The 21,509-nt window shown below is 40.6% G+C and overlaps 1 protein-coding gene across 2 annotated transcripts in view; it reads left to right on the top strand.

Annotated features, from left to right (window-relative positions):
* Positions 1–21,509, top strand: part of dhx36 (DEAH (Asp-Glu-Ala-His) box polypeptide 36) — an 89,243-nt gene that overhangs the window by 53,988 nt on the left and 13,746 nt on the right. Inside the window, exons 15-22 of one of the 2 annotated variants that reach the window (XM_072572088.1) lie at positions 5,438–5,581; positions 9,196–9,313; positions 11,295–11,393; positions 15,378–15,551; positions 16,648–16,734; positions 19,043–19,126; positions 19,970–20,069; positions 20,173–20,263. In XM_072572088.1, coding sequence (XP_072428189.1) covers positions 5,438–5,581; positions 9,196–9,313; positions 11,295–11,393; positions 15,378–15,551; positions 16,648–16,734; positions 19,043–19,126; positions 19,970–20,069; positions 20,173–20,263 — 897 coding nt within the window. The remainder of the gene's footprint in view (positions 1–5,437; positions 5,582–9,195; positions 9,314–11,294; positions 11,394–15,377; positions 15,552–16,647; positions 16,735–19,042; positions 19,127–19,969; positions 20,070–20,172; positions 20,264–21,509) is intronic. The other variant, XM_072572089.1, reaches the window with a different exon arrangement.

Genomic DNA, 21,509 nt, shown 5'->3' with positions numbered 1-21,509 from the left:
AAAGAATACATAGTTATGTAAGACTTGTATAATTATCAAGGTGGGTGCTCACCTTTCTATCAGACGGTCCCTGTGGAGACAGAAGCAGAGTCAGCATGACGTTTCAGGCAGCTCAAAGGATAATGTAAATCTATAACTGTCTGTCCCAATAGGCTGTTGATGCTGGAATTCAATCGAGAATTTTAAAACCAAGGCAGATGAATTTTAGTTAGAAGGATTAAAAGTTCTGTGACATAGGAATGCCACTCTTACCAGTTTTGCAATCAAGTGCCACCATTAGAAAATTGTAGGCACATTTGTGTTTTGGTTAGAACTCCGTCTGCTGTACTTCCATCATACCCCGAAGCTTCAGGGGATATCGCCCTCCTGTATCAATTAGTGTGAAATCTTTCATTTTTCCCTCACCACCTTCCACATTAAGATCTCTGAATTAATTTGCTGTTTGCCAATTTAATGTTGTTTTATACGGTACTGAAACCACAGTATTCAGAGAAGGGGCTCTTTTTCTTTTGAATATTTCACTGGCAATATTTCCATTGATTTAAATGTGTGAATATGAATATGTTTGTGATGATTGAGTTTTGTAAGTTATCTGACTGTTGGTTAGTAGCCTCAGAAGCTTATTTGGGAAATCAATTGACAACCTGCAATTGGTGACAACTTGCTTGTGTTCGGATTCTGAAGTGGCAGAGTTGAAAATTGAATTGCATTGAGTGAACAATGGAAGAAGCAGGTGGTATAGCTCAGCTAGTCTGGACTGGTGTTGTACTCCACATGCACCAACCCCCAGTCTTTTAAACTAACGCTATCAGGTTGTCCTTCCATTTCATTCTCCTGCAAGCTGATTGGAATCCCTGAAATGCAGACGTAACTTAGTGGAGAAGGAACCAAATTCAGATAGTAAGAAGGCAGCAGTGAATGCACAAATTTGCACAGTCCCCTTGAGTTGTGCATCTACAGTTTTAACTCTCTTCTTTTCTCCCTCTATAAAAGTACAAACTGGTAATCAGACTGGATATACTCTGTTGACTTTTAAAATTAATTATGACAATTGTTTTACGCCAATACATGGTAAATGAAATTAAAAAGTTAAGTGTGCGAATCTCAACTGAAAATCCAAATGCAGTCATACACATTAGGTCTGTTAGTATTTAAGGAGAACAAAAAACGATTAACATTTTGGCGTAAGTTCCTCTAAAGAATGAACAATAGACAAAAGGTGCAGGAGTAGGCCACTCTGCCCTTCGAGCCAGCACCACCATTCATTATGATCATGGCTGATCATCCACAATCAGTATCCTGTTCCTGCCTTATCCCCGTAACCCTTCATTCCACTATCTTTAAGAGCTCTGTCCATCTCTTTCATGAAAGTATCCAGAGACTTGGCCTCCACTGCCTTCTGGGGCAGAGCATTCCATATGTCCACCACACTCTGGGTGAAAAAGTTTCTCCTCAACTCTGTTTTAAATGGCCTACCCCTTATTTTTAAACTGTGTCCTCTGGTTCTGGACTCGCCCATCAGTAGAAACATGCTTCTTGCCTCCAGAGTGGCCAATCCTTTAATAATCTTATGTCTCAATCAGATCTCCCCTCCTCCTACTAAACTCGTGTTTATAAACCCAGTCACTCCAATCTTTCGACATATGATAGTCCCGCCACTCCAGGAATTGACCTCGCGAACCTACGCTGCACTCCCTCAGTAGCCAGAATGTCCTTCCTCAAATTTGGAGACCATAACTGCACGCAATACTCCAGGTGCAGTCTCACCAGGGCCTTGTACAACTGCAGAAGGACCTCTTTGCTCCTATACTCAATTCCTCTTGTAATGAAGGCCAGCATGCCATTAGCTTTCTTCATTGCCTGCTGTACCTGCATGCTTGCTTTCATTGTCGTGATGTACAGGACGATCTAGATCTCGTTGTACTTCCCCTTTACCTAACCCAACTCCATTTAGATAGTAATCCGCCTTCCTGTGCTTAACATTGTGTGCAGTTAAGCTCTTCTCCAAGCCATGAGCGTTAAATCTAAGCTAACACTCCCCTTGGCAAGACTGAGAGAGTGTTCAATTTTTACTCATTCTCCAAATGGGAGGAATAGTAGACTATTTTTTGATTTATACATCAGATGAGTCTTTCTGCTGAGGCTAGCATTTATTGCCCATATTGAATTGTCCTTGAACTGCCATTGTGAACTACTGTAAGTCTTTAGCCTAATGATACTGTTAGAGAGGGAGTTCCAGGAATTTGGCCCAGTGACAATGAAGGAATGGTCATATACTTCCAATTCAGAATGGTTTGTGACTTAATGAGAATCTTGCAGGTCATGGTGTAAAGACTGTATGTTTTTACTTTTCCGCATTTGTAATTGTGGATTGAAAAGGGAAAAGAACAGTTTTAAAAGCTGAGAGGGTTGAAAGATCGCACTTTTAAAAAGGAAGTTAACTGGCACTCATAAGTGTTGTGTGTTCAAGCATAGGCAGAACTTAAAAATGTGTTGCTGGAAAAGCGCAGCAGGTCAGGCAGCATCAAAGGAACAGGAGAATCGACGTTTCGGGAATAAGCCCTTCTTCAGGAATCAAGTTTTCAGACAAGATGAAGCCAAGGTGTATGTACAAATGCATCTTTGGCTTGCAACAAATAGTAGATTAACCTGTGGAGTGGTAACCAGTTATTGATGATGATGATAAAGGCCTTCTGTCTCCTAACAACTTGATTGACTCCCAGGTAACTGAACAGCTTGTAGATGTGTGTGTTTGAGGTAGAAGTCATTGGATCTGTGAAAACACCTGCGGTAGAAAACCCCTCAAGCCTGAAGAAAGCCAGTTTGTTTTTTCCTCAAAAGTAGTTGTAAGCTGTGGGTTTTAGAAGTCTGAACAGCTGCCTTCTGCCTCCTGTAAGCAAAAGTATCTGGGGAAGGAAGATCACGTAGCAACATCCTGACAAGCCAAAACAAAAATGATTTCAGTGAACTCTGGGGTCAGTGAGAATTGACCTTGGGGTTAGAGTGTAACTAGTACAGTTATATGTCAGGCTCATCATTGTTTATCTCTAGTTAGAATCTATCTATTTGTATTAAATAGTCATTCTTATGTACAGACGATGTGGGTCTAAAAGATAGGTGAATTGGAGAAATTTGTCTGCTTTTCAGAATCAGTAACCCTTGTCTCAACTCCGGGAGTAATGGAGCTTGATTTGTAGTGCACTACCCCTGTGAGGCATAACACCGTGCAACATTTTCTCCAAGCTGCGTGGCCAAGTGCATGTCCGACCTATTTGAGGTTCCGTCCACAGTGATTGGGGTCAACCCATGGATTGTGGCATTGACATCTAGTTCCGGAAGTTGCTGCCACACACAGACCACAAATACCTGCACAGACAGAACATTAGATGGAATGCTGACACCATGCATCTGCTGCCCTTGTCCTTTTAGGTCATAATGGGTTTTGGAAGTATTTCTGGAAGGAACCTTAGTTATTTAACGTAGTGCATCTTATAAATGGTGCAGGCTGCTGCTACTGTGCATTAGTGGTGAAGGGCGCATATGGAGTTTGGAGTGCCAATCAAGTAGGCTGCTTTGTCCTGGATGGTGTCAAGTTCCTTGTATTGTCGAAGCATTCCATCACACTCATGACCTATGAAGTCTTCGAGTCATACAGCACAGAAACAAACCCTTCAGTTCAACTCATCTGTGCCATTCAGATATCCTAAACTGATTTAGCCTCATCTGCCAGCATTTGGCCCATATTCCTTTTAGACCTTTCCTATTTATGTTCCCACTTAGATGCCTTTTAAATGTTGTAAATGAACTCGCCTCTACCACTAACTCTGGCAATTCATTCCATTCATGCACTACCCTCTGCTTGAAAGGTTGCCCCTCAGGTCCTTTTTAAATCTTTTCCCCTCACCATAAATCTACGCTCTCTCTAGTTTTGGACTCCCCTACCTGGAAAAAATACACTATCCTGAAAAAAAAAGTCACATAGCATCTATGGGGAGCTGGCCAATTGAATACTTCGGATGGCCAAGCCCCTGGGTACAGTTGTCTTTCTCTGAAAGCTTCCACTAGTTTCTAACAAGTATAGAGCAATTAATTCACTTGTAAAATATCTGATTTATTAATTGAAAGTCATAGCTTGCAACAATTACTGTCTGAAAAGCAATTTTGTTTTCCATGATTAAGCTGCTGGAGAGAGCAACTACACCCACTTCTGTGCCTTTCTCTGTGTGTCTTGTCTCGGTATCTTGCTTCCCACTTAAATTTGCTAAGTTAGCAATGAACTAAATCAACTCCTGGAAACAACTCCTTGGATCCTGATTGTCTGCACTTGGCAGGAATCCAAAGCCATGAAAAGAGAGTTCACAATAGCTAACAAATTCCTGTAAAATTACGCAGCCATTGTGGTAAATGTTTTGTTTTAAAGTTCTTTCTCCTTTCAGTCTGCAGTTTTTAAAGTCCCAAAAACAGACCTGGTTCTTAAACCAAAACCAGATTACAGAGGAACCTCGATTATCGGAATACCAATTATCCGAAAATTGGATTATCCAAGTGAGATCTCAATGTCCTGATGGAAACATTACATCAGAGACGTGTTTCCAACAGTGATCACGTCTTTTGTTTACAATGATTAAACAGGCACTGTCTCCAAATGACTGACCTCCCGCTCTCTCTCCCCACACTTTCCTTGACGTTATACAGAGGCGTGTACCCTAACCCCCTCTTCCCCAGATAATCTCTCCAACATTGTCCTGTACAGGGCAAAGGTGGAACCTGTCAAAAAGTCGCAGCAAAAATGTGTGTGTGTGCGCGCGCGCGCGCTGTTTGGAGACCTATCCCACAAAGGCAACTGCAGCAATCTTGTTGGTGTCCAGTCCAGCTGCCCCGGAGAGGGGGCGGGTGTGTACGGGGTTGGGGCGCGGTGTTGGAGGATGGGTAGATGTTGCACGGGGTTGGGGGCGGGGTTGCACGGGGTTGGGGGCGGAGGACAGTGCCTCTCACTCTGTGCTGCTGCTGCTAGTCTCCTGAACGGTAAGCCGACTTCTAAAACTCTGAGCCTCAGAGGAAAGGCATTTAATCGATTAACCAAGTAATCGATTATCTGAACGAAATAGTACCCGCCCATCATGTTCAGATAATCAGGGTTCCCCTGTACTTGGGTCATCCCATTTCTTTTCTGTTTTCTGACTTTTTAATGCTGCTATTGAAAGCATCTGTAAAGCACTGATAGTCCTATAAGAGACATGAAAAGCTGCAAAATGGAAACCTGTTTTCAAAAGGCTACTTGTGTATTCCCCCCAACATTTCTGCTACGCACTGATGTATAACGTGATATGTATATTCAAGTTTGAATTTATTGTTGATGATTTTGAAGTATGTAGCTACGGTTTTGTTACTGAAACAAGGATATTTTAAAGATAGTGGAATTTTTTTAATCTTTCAGCATCACTATAGATGATGTGGTCCATGTGATAGATGGAGGAAAGATAAAAGAAACTCACTTCGACACTCAAAACAATATCAGCACAATGGCAGCGGAATGGGTCAGCAAAGCTAATGCCAAGCAGCGGAAAGGTCGAGCTGGCAGGTAGCGTAAGTTTGTCAATGTGTGTTAGATGAAATGTCACATAAACAAGTTATCTACAGTGCGCACTGCAGTCTGTGGATATTTGCAGAGTTAAAGGTCACTGCCGTTGACTGGACTTGAAAGGAATATCACAGATGTCATTTGCTCGTTTTGGTAAAATTGTTGTCAGCGTGGGTTATTCTGCTAAGCTTTCACAGCACACTTAAAACCTTATGCAATTGTGTCTAGCATTAAAGTGTTTCAGCCCATTTTGCTAATGTTAATGCAAACTCTTCAATTGGAGCTGATTTGTTTTCATCCCACTTGTCTGTGCTTTCTTTATATCCTTAGACTTGTTTTAAAAAGGATGTGTAACAATCCTTACCTCCATATGCACTGGTGCTGGAAACCGGGTTGTACTGATGCAATAACTAGCTGAAATGTACAAATGTAGTGAATATAAATAATTTGAAGTCTTCATCCACTGAAAAATAATGGCAAAGTAGTCTGCTTCTGTCATGCAGCTGTGTATCAGAGCCTAGTTATGACAGAGGTTAACAGGATAAACCCAGATGATGTAATTAGATGGTCAAAATCCTTCCTTTAGTGCTGGTCGTGCAAGGAAGCTGAATCTTGCTGTTCTAATTAATTGCAAGATAAAGGTCAATGATGTGTAGCTGTGTTTCATATTATGTTTCAGTGCATTAGCATTTAACATAGTTATGCTTCGATTGAAAGTTACCTGTGATTCAAATTATTGAATTAGTTACTTATACTGCACATTACTGTTGCTTCCTGTTCTAATTTGAAGGCTATTTTAAAATTATGAATCATTGGCATTTGACTATCTTAAATTTTGTTTTCTCCTCTTGTAGCACAGTAAGCTGCCTCCAAACATCCTAGATTTTGATTAGTCCTATGTGTAAGAAACTTTCTCAACAGTTGAGTGAACAAAACTTTATTTCCAAAAATAAGTTAAAATGAGCTACTTGCAGAGTGTAAGCTGCACAGGATATCTAAATTTGAGTAATAGTGCATTCACATTGCAACTGTGCCGTTGGAGCAATGCATCACGCTTCATATTGGCATGCTGTTTCAGTGCAGAAATGTCTAAATCTGGGCCTGAGGCCTGACCTGATGGGGCACTAGGTAAAAACTTAAGTCAAGTCCTGTCTTAATACCCAACATTATTCTATATAAGACAGGAGTCATGTCCACGTGAAACCCAACTTTGACCTTCAGTCTTGGTAGTCCCTTGGGATCAAGGATAACTTGCTTCCAATCAGTTTATTGAGTTCTGAAATGGCTGATAAATATGTGATTGAAAGACAGAAACAGAAATTGCTGGAGAAACTCTGCAGGTCTGGCTGCATCTGAGGAGAAACTAGTGTTAGCATTTTTGAATCCAGTCTGATTCATCTGATAGTCACTGGCCTTGAAACGTTAACCGTTGTGTCTCTGCAGATGATACCAGACATGCTGCGTTTCTCCAGCACTGTCTTTGATTTCTATCTCCAGTGTGTGCAGTTGTTTATTTTAGTGTTATCTGCAAAATCCTCTACAAGTAGGCTGGAGGCACTAGAAGGATTTGACAGACCAGATCTTATAAAATTTGTGTAATTTCCCTACTTCGCTGATTTTGCATCTGTGTGAAGTTGTTGGTGTGCTTGATGCCTTCCTGGCTGCGCTGGTTGGTGTTACTGTTATGTTACACTTCTTCTGAGATGCTGGAGACATTCCTAAGGTGTTTCCTCTCCACTCCTGGGAGTTTGCTGCTGTGGATGAGTTCTAAGTAGAACAGGTTTTTGGGGAACCCAGAGTCATGATGCTGGGGAAGTTGACTTAGGTGTGGATGCTGCTTCTAGGCAGCTGTGCTTGACACCAGATTGAGGAATCTTATGAAGAGGCCACTGATGGTAACTTTCCAATGTGTTTACCTATTTTCAGTTTCAAATGCAAAGAGGAATGTTGGTATCACTACTGCCCAGTATGCCATGATCATAACCTCTAGTTTGAAAACCTGATCTTCAAATTCCCTTCTCGATTGGCCAAAGATTGAGCAGGCGTATTGAGAATGATTTTGATTTGATTTATTGTTGTCACATAAAGCTAAGAACACTGAAAAGTTTTATTTTGTGTGCAATACGCAGATCATAACATACAAGGACTTCGAGATCATAGTGTTTAGACCGGGTGAGGCATACAAGGTTATGGCTTTTGGAGCTGGTTGGAAGGGGACCTTAGATTTCTGATTGAATAACTTGGACTCTGACAAAGTGTTTGAAGTCAGCATGCTCCATTATGTATGTTACCTGTCCTAAATCCAATTAAAATTCCATTGATAACTCTAGATAATGCTTATTCTTTGAGTAGTGAGAGTGAAAAATGTTATACTGTGTAAATAATTTCACTACTTTCCACTTTTTCCATTCTCTCACTTTCTACTGTCTCCAGATATTGCATAGGTCAGGAGCTACAAGAACAATTCAATCGAATAATTTGGTGTCCAAGAATTCCTAAAATCCATATCTGTTCATTCCAACACTTTTTTAAATTAAGGCTCTTTTTCTCCAAAATTTTTGACTCCTGCTCTTCGGTTTCCGAATGAGGTGGTTGTAATTTGACTGCCCCTTTATCTAAGCAGTTATCCAAACTAATAATACAGGTGAATCTGTTGAAATAATCATGGTGTGATGATCATGATCCTGAGATGATCCTGTTCTTTTCCAACTCATTGGTAGGGTCAAGCAAGGAAGAGGCCTGGTGTCACATCCATATTTTGTTTCAGCACTGCAGTTCTAGGCTTCAATATTACAGTTGTCTTATAAGTGCTATCTTCCCCTCACCAGTTGCGAATATCATTCAATGGTAGCAGGAAGAGGTCATCTGGCCCATTGTCACTATCACGGCCACTTCAAAGCATTATCTGAATCATTTCATTTATTCTACCTTTGCTCTGCAAATTTTCTCTTGTGGATGTTACTGTAATCCCACTTGTCCACTGATTGTTATCTGCAGATCCATGTACATGCAAGATCAGTCTCAGACTTAATCTAGAATTTTCCAATTGACTTGTCTGAACTGATCATAAAGTCCTTTGGATAGTTACATTGGAGTGGTATCCATGTTTTGTTATCTGTGGAAAGTCCATGCTTTATTCCCTATGAAAAGCAAGGATTTGATGTATGAAAGGATGAAGGAACTGATATCATTTTGAATCATAATATGCTGTTTCAAAGAAATGCTCATCTTTTTCAATCCTTATTCTTTCATGCATCACAGTTCCTTAGAGTGCGAAGTTTAATTATGCAGCTTCTTAATGTGAAGTACTTGCAAATTCTGAAAGCAAAAATGCCTGTCGGTGAAGCCTGTTGAATAAGCAACAGCTAAGGTTGTAAAACAGTGGTGCGAAGTTTGCTTACACTGCACATTGCAATCAGTGAGCTGGGATTCATCGAGTATAGTTTTCTGCCTGTTTCTTGAGGCTGATATACAGAATGGATTGTGTTCCACTGTCTAGAAGGGGCAATAACTCTAAGATTGCAGTTTTAATGAATTAATCTGCAGATGGAGAGACTGCAGCTTGTCTATCTACCTTGTTGATATACGCTAAGCTCTTGATTGTCTATTTTTAGGGTGCAGCCAGGTTCCTGTTACCACTTGTACAATGGTTTGCGGGAGAGCCTTCTAGATGATTATCAGCTTCCAGAAATCATGAGGACTCCACTTGAAGAGCTTTGCTTGCAGATCAAGGTTAAAAAATTTAAAGTATCTTGTCTGGTTAAAGTATCTGGTTGATAAATTTAAAGTATCTTGTCAATTGTCAGCCAGACAGGTCAATTAATGTGTGAATATTGTGACATTATCATTATTTTCCTGAATAGGAGCATAGAATAAAAGCGAAGACCTCTAGAAACCTCCTAAGTCCTTTTGACTTAATGATTCATGATCCTGTCTTCCTAGCACAGTTTGTAATGTTGATGTGAAGAAGCAAGCAAACCTTAATTCAGTGTGTTCGTCACTGATTCTGATCTTCTGGATTGAGGGATTGGAGTAAAATTTTCTATTGTATGCTTTCCCTTATTAACTGTGCACTGTTTCCCACTTTTGGTTGCTCAGAATGTTAAATATTTGTGTGGTGGTAAGGGTGAAGAAATATCTTAGTCATGTTTCAGTTATTGTACTGTCTCCAACAGGTTTGGTGATCTACTGAGGTACTGATTCTCCGCTTTCATAGCCTGATGGTTATGGTGTTGGATGAATCCAGTCATTGGAAATTTAGATCCTGCCCTGCTAGTAAACCTCAACTTTTTTGTTGTTTAGAAATCTGTCTGACTCGACCTTGAATATATTCAGTGACCCAACTCACACTGTTTTCAATGTGTACATATTCCCTTCTCGTGGTGAAAAGTCTTCTGTTGCTTCACTTGAGAGTGTTTGAAAATTGAGTTTGAGGTACTATGTACAAGCTACCGGAGATGAAAGAAGGCACTGTTTTTAAAGAGCAGGAAAGGTTCAGTCAGGTGGAGTAATTCACGGCAGGCATTCTGAGTGAAGAGCTGTGATGGCTGGAAGGTTTGCCAGAGTTGAAGTTTATGAAGAGCAGAGTCTCCGAGCTCCAATTTAAAAAAAAGAGAATGCACCCTAACGTGACTTAGTACTAACAATGCCGAAGGGGTTCCACGAATCAATAATATATTGAGTCTGTGAATTGGCTGATTCTCCTTTTGTGTGCATAGAATCCCTACAATGTGTGAATAGGCCCTTTGGCCCCAACAAGTCCACACTGACCCTCTGAAGAGTAACCCACCCAGACCCATTCCCCTATATTTACCGCTGACTAATGTACCAAAGCTACACATCTCTAACACTATGGGGAATTTAGCATGGCTAGTTCACCTAACCTGCACATCTTTGGTCTGTGGGAGGAAACTGGAGTACTCAGAGGAAACCCACGCAGACACTGAGAGAATGTGCAAACTTCCATACAGACGTCACCCGAGGCTGAAATTGAACCCGGGTCCCTGGTGCTGTGAGGCAGCAGTGCTAACCACTGAGCCACCGTGCTGTCATTGCGATATATAGAAATGAAAGCAAACTGATGGGAAAGATAAAGAAAGAGGAGGTTTCATGTATAAAGAACAGGTCAGATCGTTTTTCTCTAATTCACCATTTATACTGATGTCAGTCTGCAGTCATTGGGTGATACAGCATAAAGTCAGCTGGAATTCTTCAATTTTTCGAAGTTCTTTTGCATAGCATTAAACTTTTGACTTTTTGGGCTGTTTATTTAATAGAGTTAGAGAGATGCCAATCCATTTTGGCTGCAGATATGTGTACACAGTTGCTGCTCCTTCAAAACATGTATCATTTGACTTTGATGTTGATGGTTGCAGAATACAGTATACTTAGCTCGCTCATTCATTCACATTTTACATAGCTGTAAATTTAAATAAATTTGACTCCTGGAGGTTATGAGACTGCCTTTTCCTGTTTTGGTTTTTAAGTGAAATATCTACTGTTTGTATTTGAACTGTTTAAGTAAAAGTTTTACAGATTAAATGATATTCCAATTTTATGTAATTAGAGCATTTAAAGGTGTAAGTAGTAATTCAACCAGAATTTTCTCTTATAATCAAAGTTTATTCAAAAAGAAAATGCAGGTTGACTGAGGAATCTTCAATCGTTGTGTGGGACATTTTTTATTAACCAATGGCTTTTAATGTTGCCATAGATTTTAAATCTTGGTCGAATTGCCCAATTCTTGGAAAAGGCAATGCAGCCTCCATCGAAGGAAGCTGTTAACCTGGCTGTGACCCACCTTAAAGAGCTGGTAAGTATTTGCTGACTAGTGTGGGATGGACAAGTCAGCTAATAGGCAAGCGTAGCTCCTTCTGTTGGTTAACTGTAGAACTGCGATTTACCCTTTGTCACCACAGTGACTGCATCCATGCAGTTCAAGTCCTGAGTGTTGGGACACAGCAAATCAGAGCTCAGTAGACTTTTTGTTGTCTCTAGTCTCTACTAGCTCTTTGATAATATGTCCATTTAGTCTGACTTTCCTGCTTTTCTCAGTCACTGAATTTTTTTTAGGCTATCAAATGTTTTCCAAATAATTCCCTTTTGAAAGCTACACAGTCATAGACAACCTCAATACAGAAAAAGACTCTTCAGCCCATCAAGTCTTTGTCAATGAGAAGCAAGCACTTAACTTTTCCAAATGCATTTTTGTCCTATAACCTTGTATGTTTTGGCATTGTAAGTGTATATGTGTAAATACTACTAAAATACTGAGTGTTTCTGCCTCTACCACTTTTACAAGCAGTGAGTTTACCACCCTCTGGGTGAAAAAGGTTTTCTTTACATCCCCTCTAAACCTCTTGCCCCTTGGCTTAAATTCATGCCTCTTGGTCATGATCCTTTCACCAAGGGAAAGGATTCCTTTGTAACCTATATTTGGCCCCTCAATTTTATACATTTCAATCATGTCCCCCCTCAGTCTCCTCTACTCTAAATAAACCATCTCTCTCACTAGCTATAGCTGTCCAGGTCAGGCAACATTCTGATATATTTCCTCTACACACACCATTGCAATCACATCCCTCCTACAATGTAGACTTCAGAACTGTGCTGAATATTCTGTGATCCAAACAACATTTAAACAGTTACAGTTTAACTCCCCGTTCTTAAATTCTATGCCCCAGCTAATAAAGAAAGTATCCCATATTCCTTCCTCACCACTTTATCTACCTTTCCCACTACCTTAAGAGACCAGTGTATATGCATACCAAGGTGCCTCTGATCCTCAGAACTTCCCAGGGTTATACCACTCATTATTTATTTCATTCCTTCTTTATCCTGTCTAAGTGCATCATCTCATACTTATTCAAATTGAATCAAATTTGCCATTGATCAGTCCATCTGCCCAGACTGTCTATATCATTTTGGAATCTAAGGCTATCCTCACTATGTATCACCCTACTAATTTTCATATCATCCACAAGCTTAATCGTCAACCTTCCTATATTCAAGTGTTAACTCACCTATGTATAACAAATCAGCAAGAGCTCCTACACTGATCCTTGTGGAACTCCACTGGACACAGGCTTTCATTCAAAAGCGATCTTCAACTATCACCTTTTTTCTTACTGCCACTCAACTAATTCTGGATCTATTGAGCCAAATTTCCCTGGAATCCCAGTGGCTTTTAACTTTGCTTTCAGTCTCCCATGTGGGATCTTATCAAAAGCGTTGCTAAAGTCTATGTAGACTACATCAAAAACCTTACCCTCATCTCCACACCCGGTCAACTCTTCAGAAAAATTCAATCAAGTTCGTCAGACATGACCTCCCTTTCTTTAAAAAAAACATGCTGGCTGTTCTTAATTAATCCCTATCTCTCCAAGTGCAGATTAATTCTGTGTGTCAGAATTGTTGTTGAATCTTTCTTCTCAGGCAGTTTGTTCCAATTCCTAACCATTCATTGCATAAAAGATTTTCCTCCTGTTGCCTGTCACCTCTAATGCCAGCCACCTCTAATCTATGCCATATTGCTAACCACTCCAGGGATGTTAGAAACAGTTTGTTTTTATTGACCTCGCTGTTTGAACTAACATAAGGAAATGGGGTGAGTCATGTACAAATAGGAATTTCTCCCATTACATCCTGGAGCCACTGGGCAAAAATGGGATTTGATTTATCTTGAGAGGGCAGCATGGCTGAATATTGCTTCAGATTTATCTCCTAAGGAGACTCTGTTTTGTGACTTAGTTGCCCTTTCGTTTTGTTGTTAGCCTTTTGAAATTTTTTAGTCCCTTCTATATCGCTATTCCATTCACTTGGCAGCTTGAGAAGATGTTGTCTGCAAGATGCACTGTAGTGACTCAGGTTATTTCCACACCACCTTCCAAACTAGCAACCCTCACCATCTGAAAGGACTTGGGCAGCAAGTTCTTCAGAGCACCACCTCTTCCAAGGACCCCTTTAAGACACATGCCAGCCAGCTTTGTACTAATCACGATGCATGCAGGCACCACCACCTGTGGTGAGGTTTGCAAATCCAGCATTGAGCTATTTAATCCTCTCAGGACCCATATGTCTGGAATGGAAGAAAGATTTCTAGGGACTGCCTAATTTGAGTCACAATTTGGGGAACACAGAAATGGCAGAGTCACTAAATCGATACTTTGCTTCGGATTTCATGGTGGAGGAAGTGAGTACTATCCCAACAGTAATGCAGAGCTTGTAGAAAGGGAGAAACTTATTACAATCATATGGAAAAGGTACTGTACAATTTGTTGACATTGAAGGCAGACAAGTTCCCAGGGCCTGATGGTCTACATCCTGGACAGTTAAATCAATTGGCATTAGAGATGACAGGATCCATTGGTTATGATATTCCAAAATTTGCTGGTTATTCGGAGAAATGTGAGGTGGTGTATTTTGGGAGGTCTAATGCAGGTGGGAAGTATACAGTAAAAAAATAGAACTAGTAGCATCAAAATACAGAGGAATCTAGGCATACAGGTCCACAGCTCACTTAAAATGGCAACAGAAGTGGGTAAGGTGGTATCGCAAGTAGATGGCATGCTTGCCTTCTTTGATCTGGCATAGAATATAAACATTCACAGCTGTAGAGAACATCACATTTGGGATATTGTGTACAGTTCTGGTCACCACACTACCAGAATGAAGTGGAAGCTTTGGAGCGGGTACAGAAAACAGTTAACCAGGATAATGCCTGGTTTGGAGGGTGTTAACTATGAGGAGAGATTGGGTAAACTGATTGATTTGTTTCCACTTGAATATTGAAGGATGAGGAACGACCTGATAGAAGTTTACAAAATTGAGAGGTATGGCTAAAATTAATAGTTAGTGCCTTTTTTCCCCAGGGCAGAAATATGAAATGCTGGGGAACGCAAGTTAAGTGTGAAAAGGAGTAAGTTTCAAGGAGATGTGAGAGACATGTCTTTTATACAGAACATGACAAGTGCTTCGATTATTCTGCCAGAGGAGGTGGAGGAACTAGATACAATAGCAACACTTACAAGTCATAGTGAGTCATAGAGGTATATGGCATGGAAACAGACCCTTCACTTAAACTTGTCCATGCTCACCAGATACCTTAAATCTTGTCCCATTTGCCAGCATTTAGCCCATATCCTTCTAAACAGTTCCTAAATATACCAAACCAGATGCCTTTTAAATGGTGTAATTGTCAACAGCTTATAAAATGGTAACTATTGCTCTTAGAATTCTAGGAAATCAGCTCCAACACTGAAAATACCTCAAAAAAGCGAAGCTCTTACAGCCACAGTTTTTTCCTGTCCTCCATCTTGGATGAGTTTCTCGAAAGATATTTGAAGAGGCAGGCAATAGAGAGATGTGGCAAAGGATTTTTAGTTTAGCAAGGTGTCATGTGTCAGTGTAGTCTTGATGGGCCAAAGGACCTGTTCTATGCTGTTTTTTCTTTGTGGAAGTCCAGCAATTTGACCCAGTGGTGATTAAGAACAGCCAATATATATCCTAATGAGGATGATGTTACTTTGAGGGGATGCCTGAGGTGGTGTTCCCCTGCAAACTGATCCTGTCCTTCCAGGTTATCAATGTAACATGGTTTGGAAGATGCTGTTGGAGGAGACTGAGCAAGTTGCTGCAATCTATGTTGGTGGTGGATGGAGTTGTTGGTTTCCTTTTCAGCTGCATGTCTCAAAACTGACCTAAAACATGGAAAAAACTTTGAACCACATGGACAAGCAGATGTTTATGACTGTAGGGATACGAATTTTAAATTTCATTTTTTTTCCCTTTCTGACAGAATGCTTTGGATAGGAATGAAGAGCTTACCCCACTTGGGGTCCATTTAGCTCGCCTGCCAGTGGAACCCCACATCGGGAAGATGATTCTGTTTGGAGCATTATTGTGCTGTCTGGATCCGGTTCTCACCATTGCAGCCAGTCTCAGCTTCAAGGATCCATTTGTGATCCCGCTGGTAAAGTGTTAAAATTATTGCCAAGATGATGCAAGAGCTAAAGCGAACAAAATCAGAAACTGCTGGAAAAACTCAGCCACTCTGTGGCAGCGTCTTCATTGGACCTGAAATGTTAATAGACAATATTAACTCTGCTTTCTCTCCACAGTTGCTGCCAGATGCTCTGTTTTTCCAGCAATTTGTTTCTGATTTCCAATATCCACAGTCCTTTTGGAGTTTTCTTTTGTTTCAGATCTAAAGGGGTTACTTTTAGAATTTGTTGCATAGGCTAGCTTGTGCTCCCTTGTATGTTGAAGATTGAGATGATCTAAAAGCTGAATGAAATGATTTGATACAGTAGGTAGTGAGAAACTAGTTCCCCTGATGGGTAGTGTGCAGAGCAAGAGTCCAGACCCATTAAAATAGAGCAAGATCAGTTAGCAAGCAGTCTTTCATGTGGATTAGAGGAAATCTGAAACTCCCTCCCTGAAATCATGTTAAGAAAGGTAGTAAGTTTCAAAACTAAAATTGGTAGATTTGTATTGATCTAGGATAATGGAATGATACGGGAACGTGGAAGATGGATTTAAAGCACAGACTTACTGTGCTGTAGTTGAGTGATTGAACCTACTCTAGCCTAAATGGTGCCCTCCTTGTCCTCTGTACTGATCAGATTTGCTTGATGCCTTTACAGATCTATCGTCAGAGTTGGTTATTACTTGTACATTTAATCTTTTTTTGGGAAGTGTTGATGTTGGTCTATCTCTATTTATCTTACTCAATGATTGCCAACCCTTTTCTGGGCTTATTTCAATCCAAGCATTGCAATACTGCATTCAGGCTAGCTGAGTAGAAAGCAATGGTAACACAACTCTCTGATCACGTTACCACAATGCCTCAGTATTTCACACATTGAATTACATCAGTTGTGGAGTCATTTTCAGTATAATCGAACAGCAGAGGGGGCTGTTAAAATACATGCTATTTTAGAGGTCTGCTTCGATTTTTTTTTGTTTGAGGATGCAGGATTTTTCTCCCTAACAGCATTATACAGAGCAAGAGTTTTATAAAAAGTTAAATGTTTCTTCAGTTTAACCTGTTTTTGTGCTGCTCACAGGGTAAAGAGAAACTGGCTGATGCAAAACGCCGGGAATTATCGAAGCAGTCTCGGAGTGACCATCTGACTGTGGTAAACGCGTTTAAGGTAGGCACTGCTTAAATCTGCAACAAGGAAAATGCAGAGACAGATCTAAAAAAAAGAAACTGCTGACATCTCAGTGGCAGTTAGCATCTTGTACGTAAGATCAGTGACTGTTTGAAAACTATCTTATCAGGGGCATATGGAGGTGCTGTCCTTTATATTAAAAAAAATTCTGAAACTCTTTATTAATATTGTCCTCCGAAGTTCTTTTTGTATTTTCGTTTGAAGTGTAAGACGGCATCTGTGACATCTTTCGTAGCCTCAACAATGAACTAGCTAAGTTTGAGTTGCAATCACTGTAGCAAACACACTGGGCTGTTTGAGTGCAACAAGCTCCTAAGCATGCTAATATGATAACTGGATCATCTCTTTGACATTGGCTGAGTGACAGATATTCGCACCAGCACCGTGGAGGATTCGCTTGTTCTTCTTTGAAATAAGGCTATGCAACCTTTACATTCACCTGCGTACTGATGGATCCTTGGCTTCATGTTGCATCTGAGAAACCGTGGGATGCACTCCACTGAAAGATCAGTTTTGATTTTCAGCCTCTGCATCTGAGTGGGACTTCTTCTGAACTCTAAAATTGGAGTGCATCCCACTAAGTCGTGGCTAACATTTTCACTGAGGACTGGGATGAAAAAGGGCACAGTAACATGGAGTAATATATTTCCAATGATTGAGAAATGAAAAGTCAGAGTGCAGCAAAACTCTGATTCTGATGAATGCTAATAATGAGAGAGGATTTTGCTGGAGGTGGTAGGGGGAGCAGAAGGTAACAAAAAGACTTGCATGTGGTTCTTAAACTCTCGTGGTGAGGCTTGAATCCAGATTAGCAGATTCCTGTTTCCGACCAAATAAAGAGTGGGAATCCCAATAAGATTTATTTTTCATTTCCTCTTGCCGCAGGCAAAATTTCCAAGGTCAACCACACTCCCCCGTGCTTATTTACCGGTCAGTTTGTTCAATGAATTTACTGAAATGCAGAAAAAGAGTCATTGCAGTCAAAATGTTAACTGCTTATCTCTCTACAGATGCTGCCATTTGTGCTGAGTTTCTTCTGCACTTCCTGATTTGATTAGAGAAAATCTCCAGCATCTGCACTTACCAATATATTTATATTGGTTCTATATTCCATGACATTTCATTTTCTCCAATGCTTTGGCAATTGCACTGCAAGATTTTGTTTCCTATTTCTGTGAAAAGGGAAAGCTGGTGATTTCTCTTGACCACTGTAGACTCTGAAACCGGTAAAGGTGGCGTTGGGCTTTTCTGTGAATTGCCCGTCTCTGTGACTTGCATATAGTGTATGATCATTCTGGCAGGGGCTTGATAGGTGAGCCCAGATCCCAACTGTGAAAGCTGCCATAAAGCGGTGAGAATTGGAAGATAATAATCAGCAGTGTCAAATTAGCAGATACATATAACTAATTGTGTATCACTTCTCATTCGTTTCCATGAGTTCATTACCATATGAATTAAGAGCAAGAGTAGGCAAATCGGTCCATTGAGCCTATGTGACCATGATCCTATCTTAACCTGGCCTCAACTCTACTTTCCTGCCTGATCCCCATAGTCCTTTATCATGCTTTTCATCAGAAATGTATATCTGTTTCTTTCTTGAATCTATTGATTGACTTCTGCTTCCACTGCACTCTGGGGCAGTGAGCTCCACAGCTTCACAACCCTCTGAGAGTTGAAGTTTCTCCTCATCTCAGTTTAAACCGACTTCCTCTCACTCTATATCTATGACCTCTTGTTCGCGATTCTTCACAAGGGGAGCATCTGTTCAACATCCCCCTTTAGCATTTTATATACCTCACTCCGATTCCCCCCTCATTCCTTTGAACTCCAGTGAGTACAAACTGAGAGTCATGGAGGTCTCAGTGATTTGCTTCTTGGTGAACTTTTGCTACTTTCTTTATCTATTTTTCAAATAGGTTTGGCAAGAATTATAAAATATACTTTAGGTTGACATCACCGTACATGTTGCAAAACAACTTGGATTGCTGTGTTGAATTGTGCTGGTACTATCTGTTTCATACTGTGGGACAATGGATGCCACCCTCTCATCTTGGCTTAATGACTTTGGTTGTTATCCCGCACCTTTGTTACCTAAATTTATGCTGCTTCTGTCTCTGCCTCTGCCTCCTGTCATTCTGTTTGTCTGGCCTTGGATGGAATTTCCAGTCTTTCCATGCAAAAATTCCCTTGAACCTTCCTTTTCTTTTACCTGAATGATATTCTGTCGTGAGTTTTTGACAGATTGTTCTGTTGAATCTGTCTAATTGATGAGTGCTGCTGCTTTCAGGGCTGGGAAGAAGCGAAAAGGAGAGGTTTCAGATCAGAGAAGGACTACTGCTGGGAGTACTTCCTTTCTCCAAACAACCTGCAGGTGATGAATCTCTTAAACTGACTTTACTCCTCCAGAATAAAGAGGAATTAATGACAAATGTTCAAAAATATGAGGGCTTAAGTAGACCAGATTTGGGAGTAATTGAATGGGTGGGTCATTAACCAGGGGAGCCAGATTTAAGGTTATTGACAGAATCCAAAAGGGATATGAAATTTCTTTTTATGATCTGGAATACACTGCCTGTAACAGATTTATTCATAACTTTGAGAAGAGATTTGGAGATGTAATTGAAAGTAAATTTTTATTGGCTGTTGGTAAAAGTTCGGGAAGAATGAGACTAATTGGCTCGCTCGTTAAGGGAGCAGATGCAGTGAGCAGAATGGCTGCCTGCTGTGCTGCATAATACTGTGATTTGAATGAGGACATGAGAGGAGTCATGTGGCACAGTGGTAGTGTCTCTACTTCTGAACCATGCGGCCTGGATTCAAGTCCCACTTGCTCCAGAGGTTAATTTAGAAAGTAGAAACTATGGTCCTAGGCCACAAACAGGGACAACCAAAGGTTGGGGTTAAAATAGTATTTAAAGGATCTGACAGAACTGAAGGAAAGTGAAAAGTATGACGTGAGTTTTAAAGAATGTACTTTCTGTAGTTCGTAGCTTTCTGTTGAGTTTTGAGGATGTCAGATCAGTTATGAGGAACTGAACTTTCCCTAATGTGACTATTCAAGTTTTGGCTATATCGTACAGATGAGTTGACTGAGGATTCTTGGTCAGACACCAGTTGCTATTATCTGTGTGGAATCCCCTCATGGCAGTTATGAGGTCTTGAATACGTTGGAGGATTGTTTTGAAATAACCTTTTGCTTATTGTGTCACTGCAGATGCTTCATAACATGAAAGGTCAATTTACTGAACACCTGCTGGTGGCTGGCTTTGTCAGCAGCAAGAATCCCCGAGATCCCCAGGCAAATATAAATTCAGGTAACTGACAGGAAAAAAAAGCCTTAGTAAAATCTCAGTAAGGATGACAGTTTTGTGTGTGTGTGTTCAGTCTTCTGAAATAGTATCTGTTCTGTTCCGACAGAAAACGAGAAGCTAGTTAAAGCTGTGGTATGTGCGGGCTTGTATCCGAAAGTGGCAAAAATACGACCAAGTTTCAGCAAGAAGAGAAAAATGTGAGAAAATTAACCTTTCACATGCAATGTAACCTGACAGATTTGGACCTGAGTCAGAAAGAAAAGAGAATCTCACCTAAATCCAGCAGAAAATTTAACTGAAATTTCTTTCTCCAGCGAGTTTTTAGGATGAGGATCTTACAATCCTAGGGTATAGTTGATGTGGAGAATTTGAATGTCTTTAAAGGAAACCATGATGTGGAGGCACTGGTGTTGGACAAAGTTAAAAATCTCTCAACACCAAGTTATAGTCCAACAGGTTTATTTGGAAGTACTAGCTGTGGAGCACTGCTCCTTCATTGGGTGGTTGTGCAGCTGGATCATAGCAAAATATTATAGTGTCATGTAACTGAAATGATATATTGAAAAACCCTAGATTGCTGCTAAGTCTTTCGTCTTTTAGAATGGGTTGCAGATTTCAGTTCATTTAATATGCTAGTCCCAGAACTACGTTTAAGTCTGACATCTCCCTTAAACCTTCCTCCAATCACCTTAAAATTATGCCCCCTTGTGATAGCCATTTCCGCTCTGGAAAACGTCTCTGACTATTCACTCTAACTATGCCTGTCATCATCTTTTACACCTCAAACAAGTCACCTCTCACCCTTCTTCATTCCAGTGAGAAAAGCCTTAGTTCCCCCCAACTTACTTCATAAGACATGACCTCCAGTCCAGGCAGCATCCTGGTAAATCTCCTTTTCACCCTTTCCAAAGCTTCTACATCCTTCCTATAATGAAGCGACCAGGACTGAACACTGTATTCCAAGTGTGATCTCACCAGGGCTCTATGAAGTTACAGCATAACCTCATGGCTCTTAAACTCAAACCCCTGCTAATGGAAGCCAGCACCCCATGTGCCTTCTTAACAACCCTATCAACCTGGGTGGCAACTTTGAGGGATCTATAGACATAGCCCCCAAGATCCCTCTGTTCCTCTACACTGCCAAGAATCCTGCCTATACCTCTGTATTCTGCATTCTAGTTTGACCTTCCAAAATGAATGACTTCACATTTTTCCAGGTTGATTTCCATCTGCTCCTTATCAGACCGGTTTTGCGTCCTGTCAATGTCTCATTGCAACCTTCAACAGGCCTCCACACTATCCACAACTCCACCAACCTTCGTGTCATCAGCAAACCTACTAACCCACCCTTCTACTTCCTCATCCACGTCATTTAAGAAAACATCACAAAGAACAGATCCCTGCAGAACACCACTGGTCATCAAGCTCCAGGCGGAATACTGT

This window comes from Chiloscyllium punctatum, chromosome 6 (assembly GCF_047496795.1).
Source record: "Chiloscyllium punctatum isolate Juve2018m chromosome 6, sChiPun1.3, whole genome shotgun sequence".
In the NCBI taxonomy this organism is placed as follows: Eukaryota; Metazoa; Chordata; class Chondrichthyes; order Orectolobiformes; family Hemiscylliidae; genus Chiloscyllium; species Chiloscyllium punctatum.
This window is presented reverse-complemented; position numbering and strand designations above follow the sequence as displayed.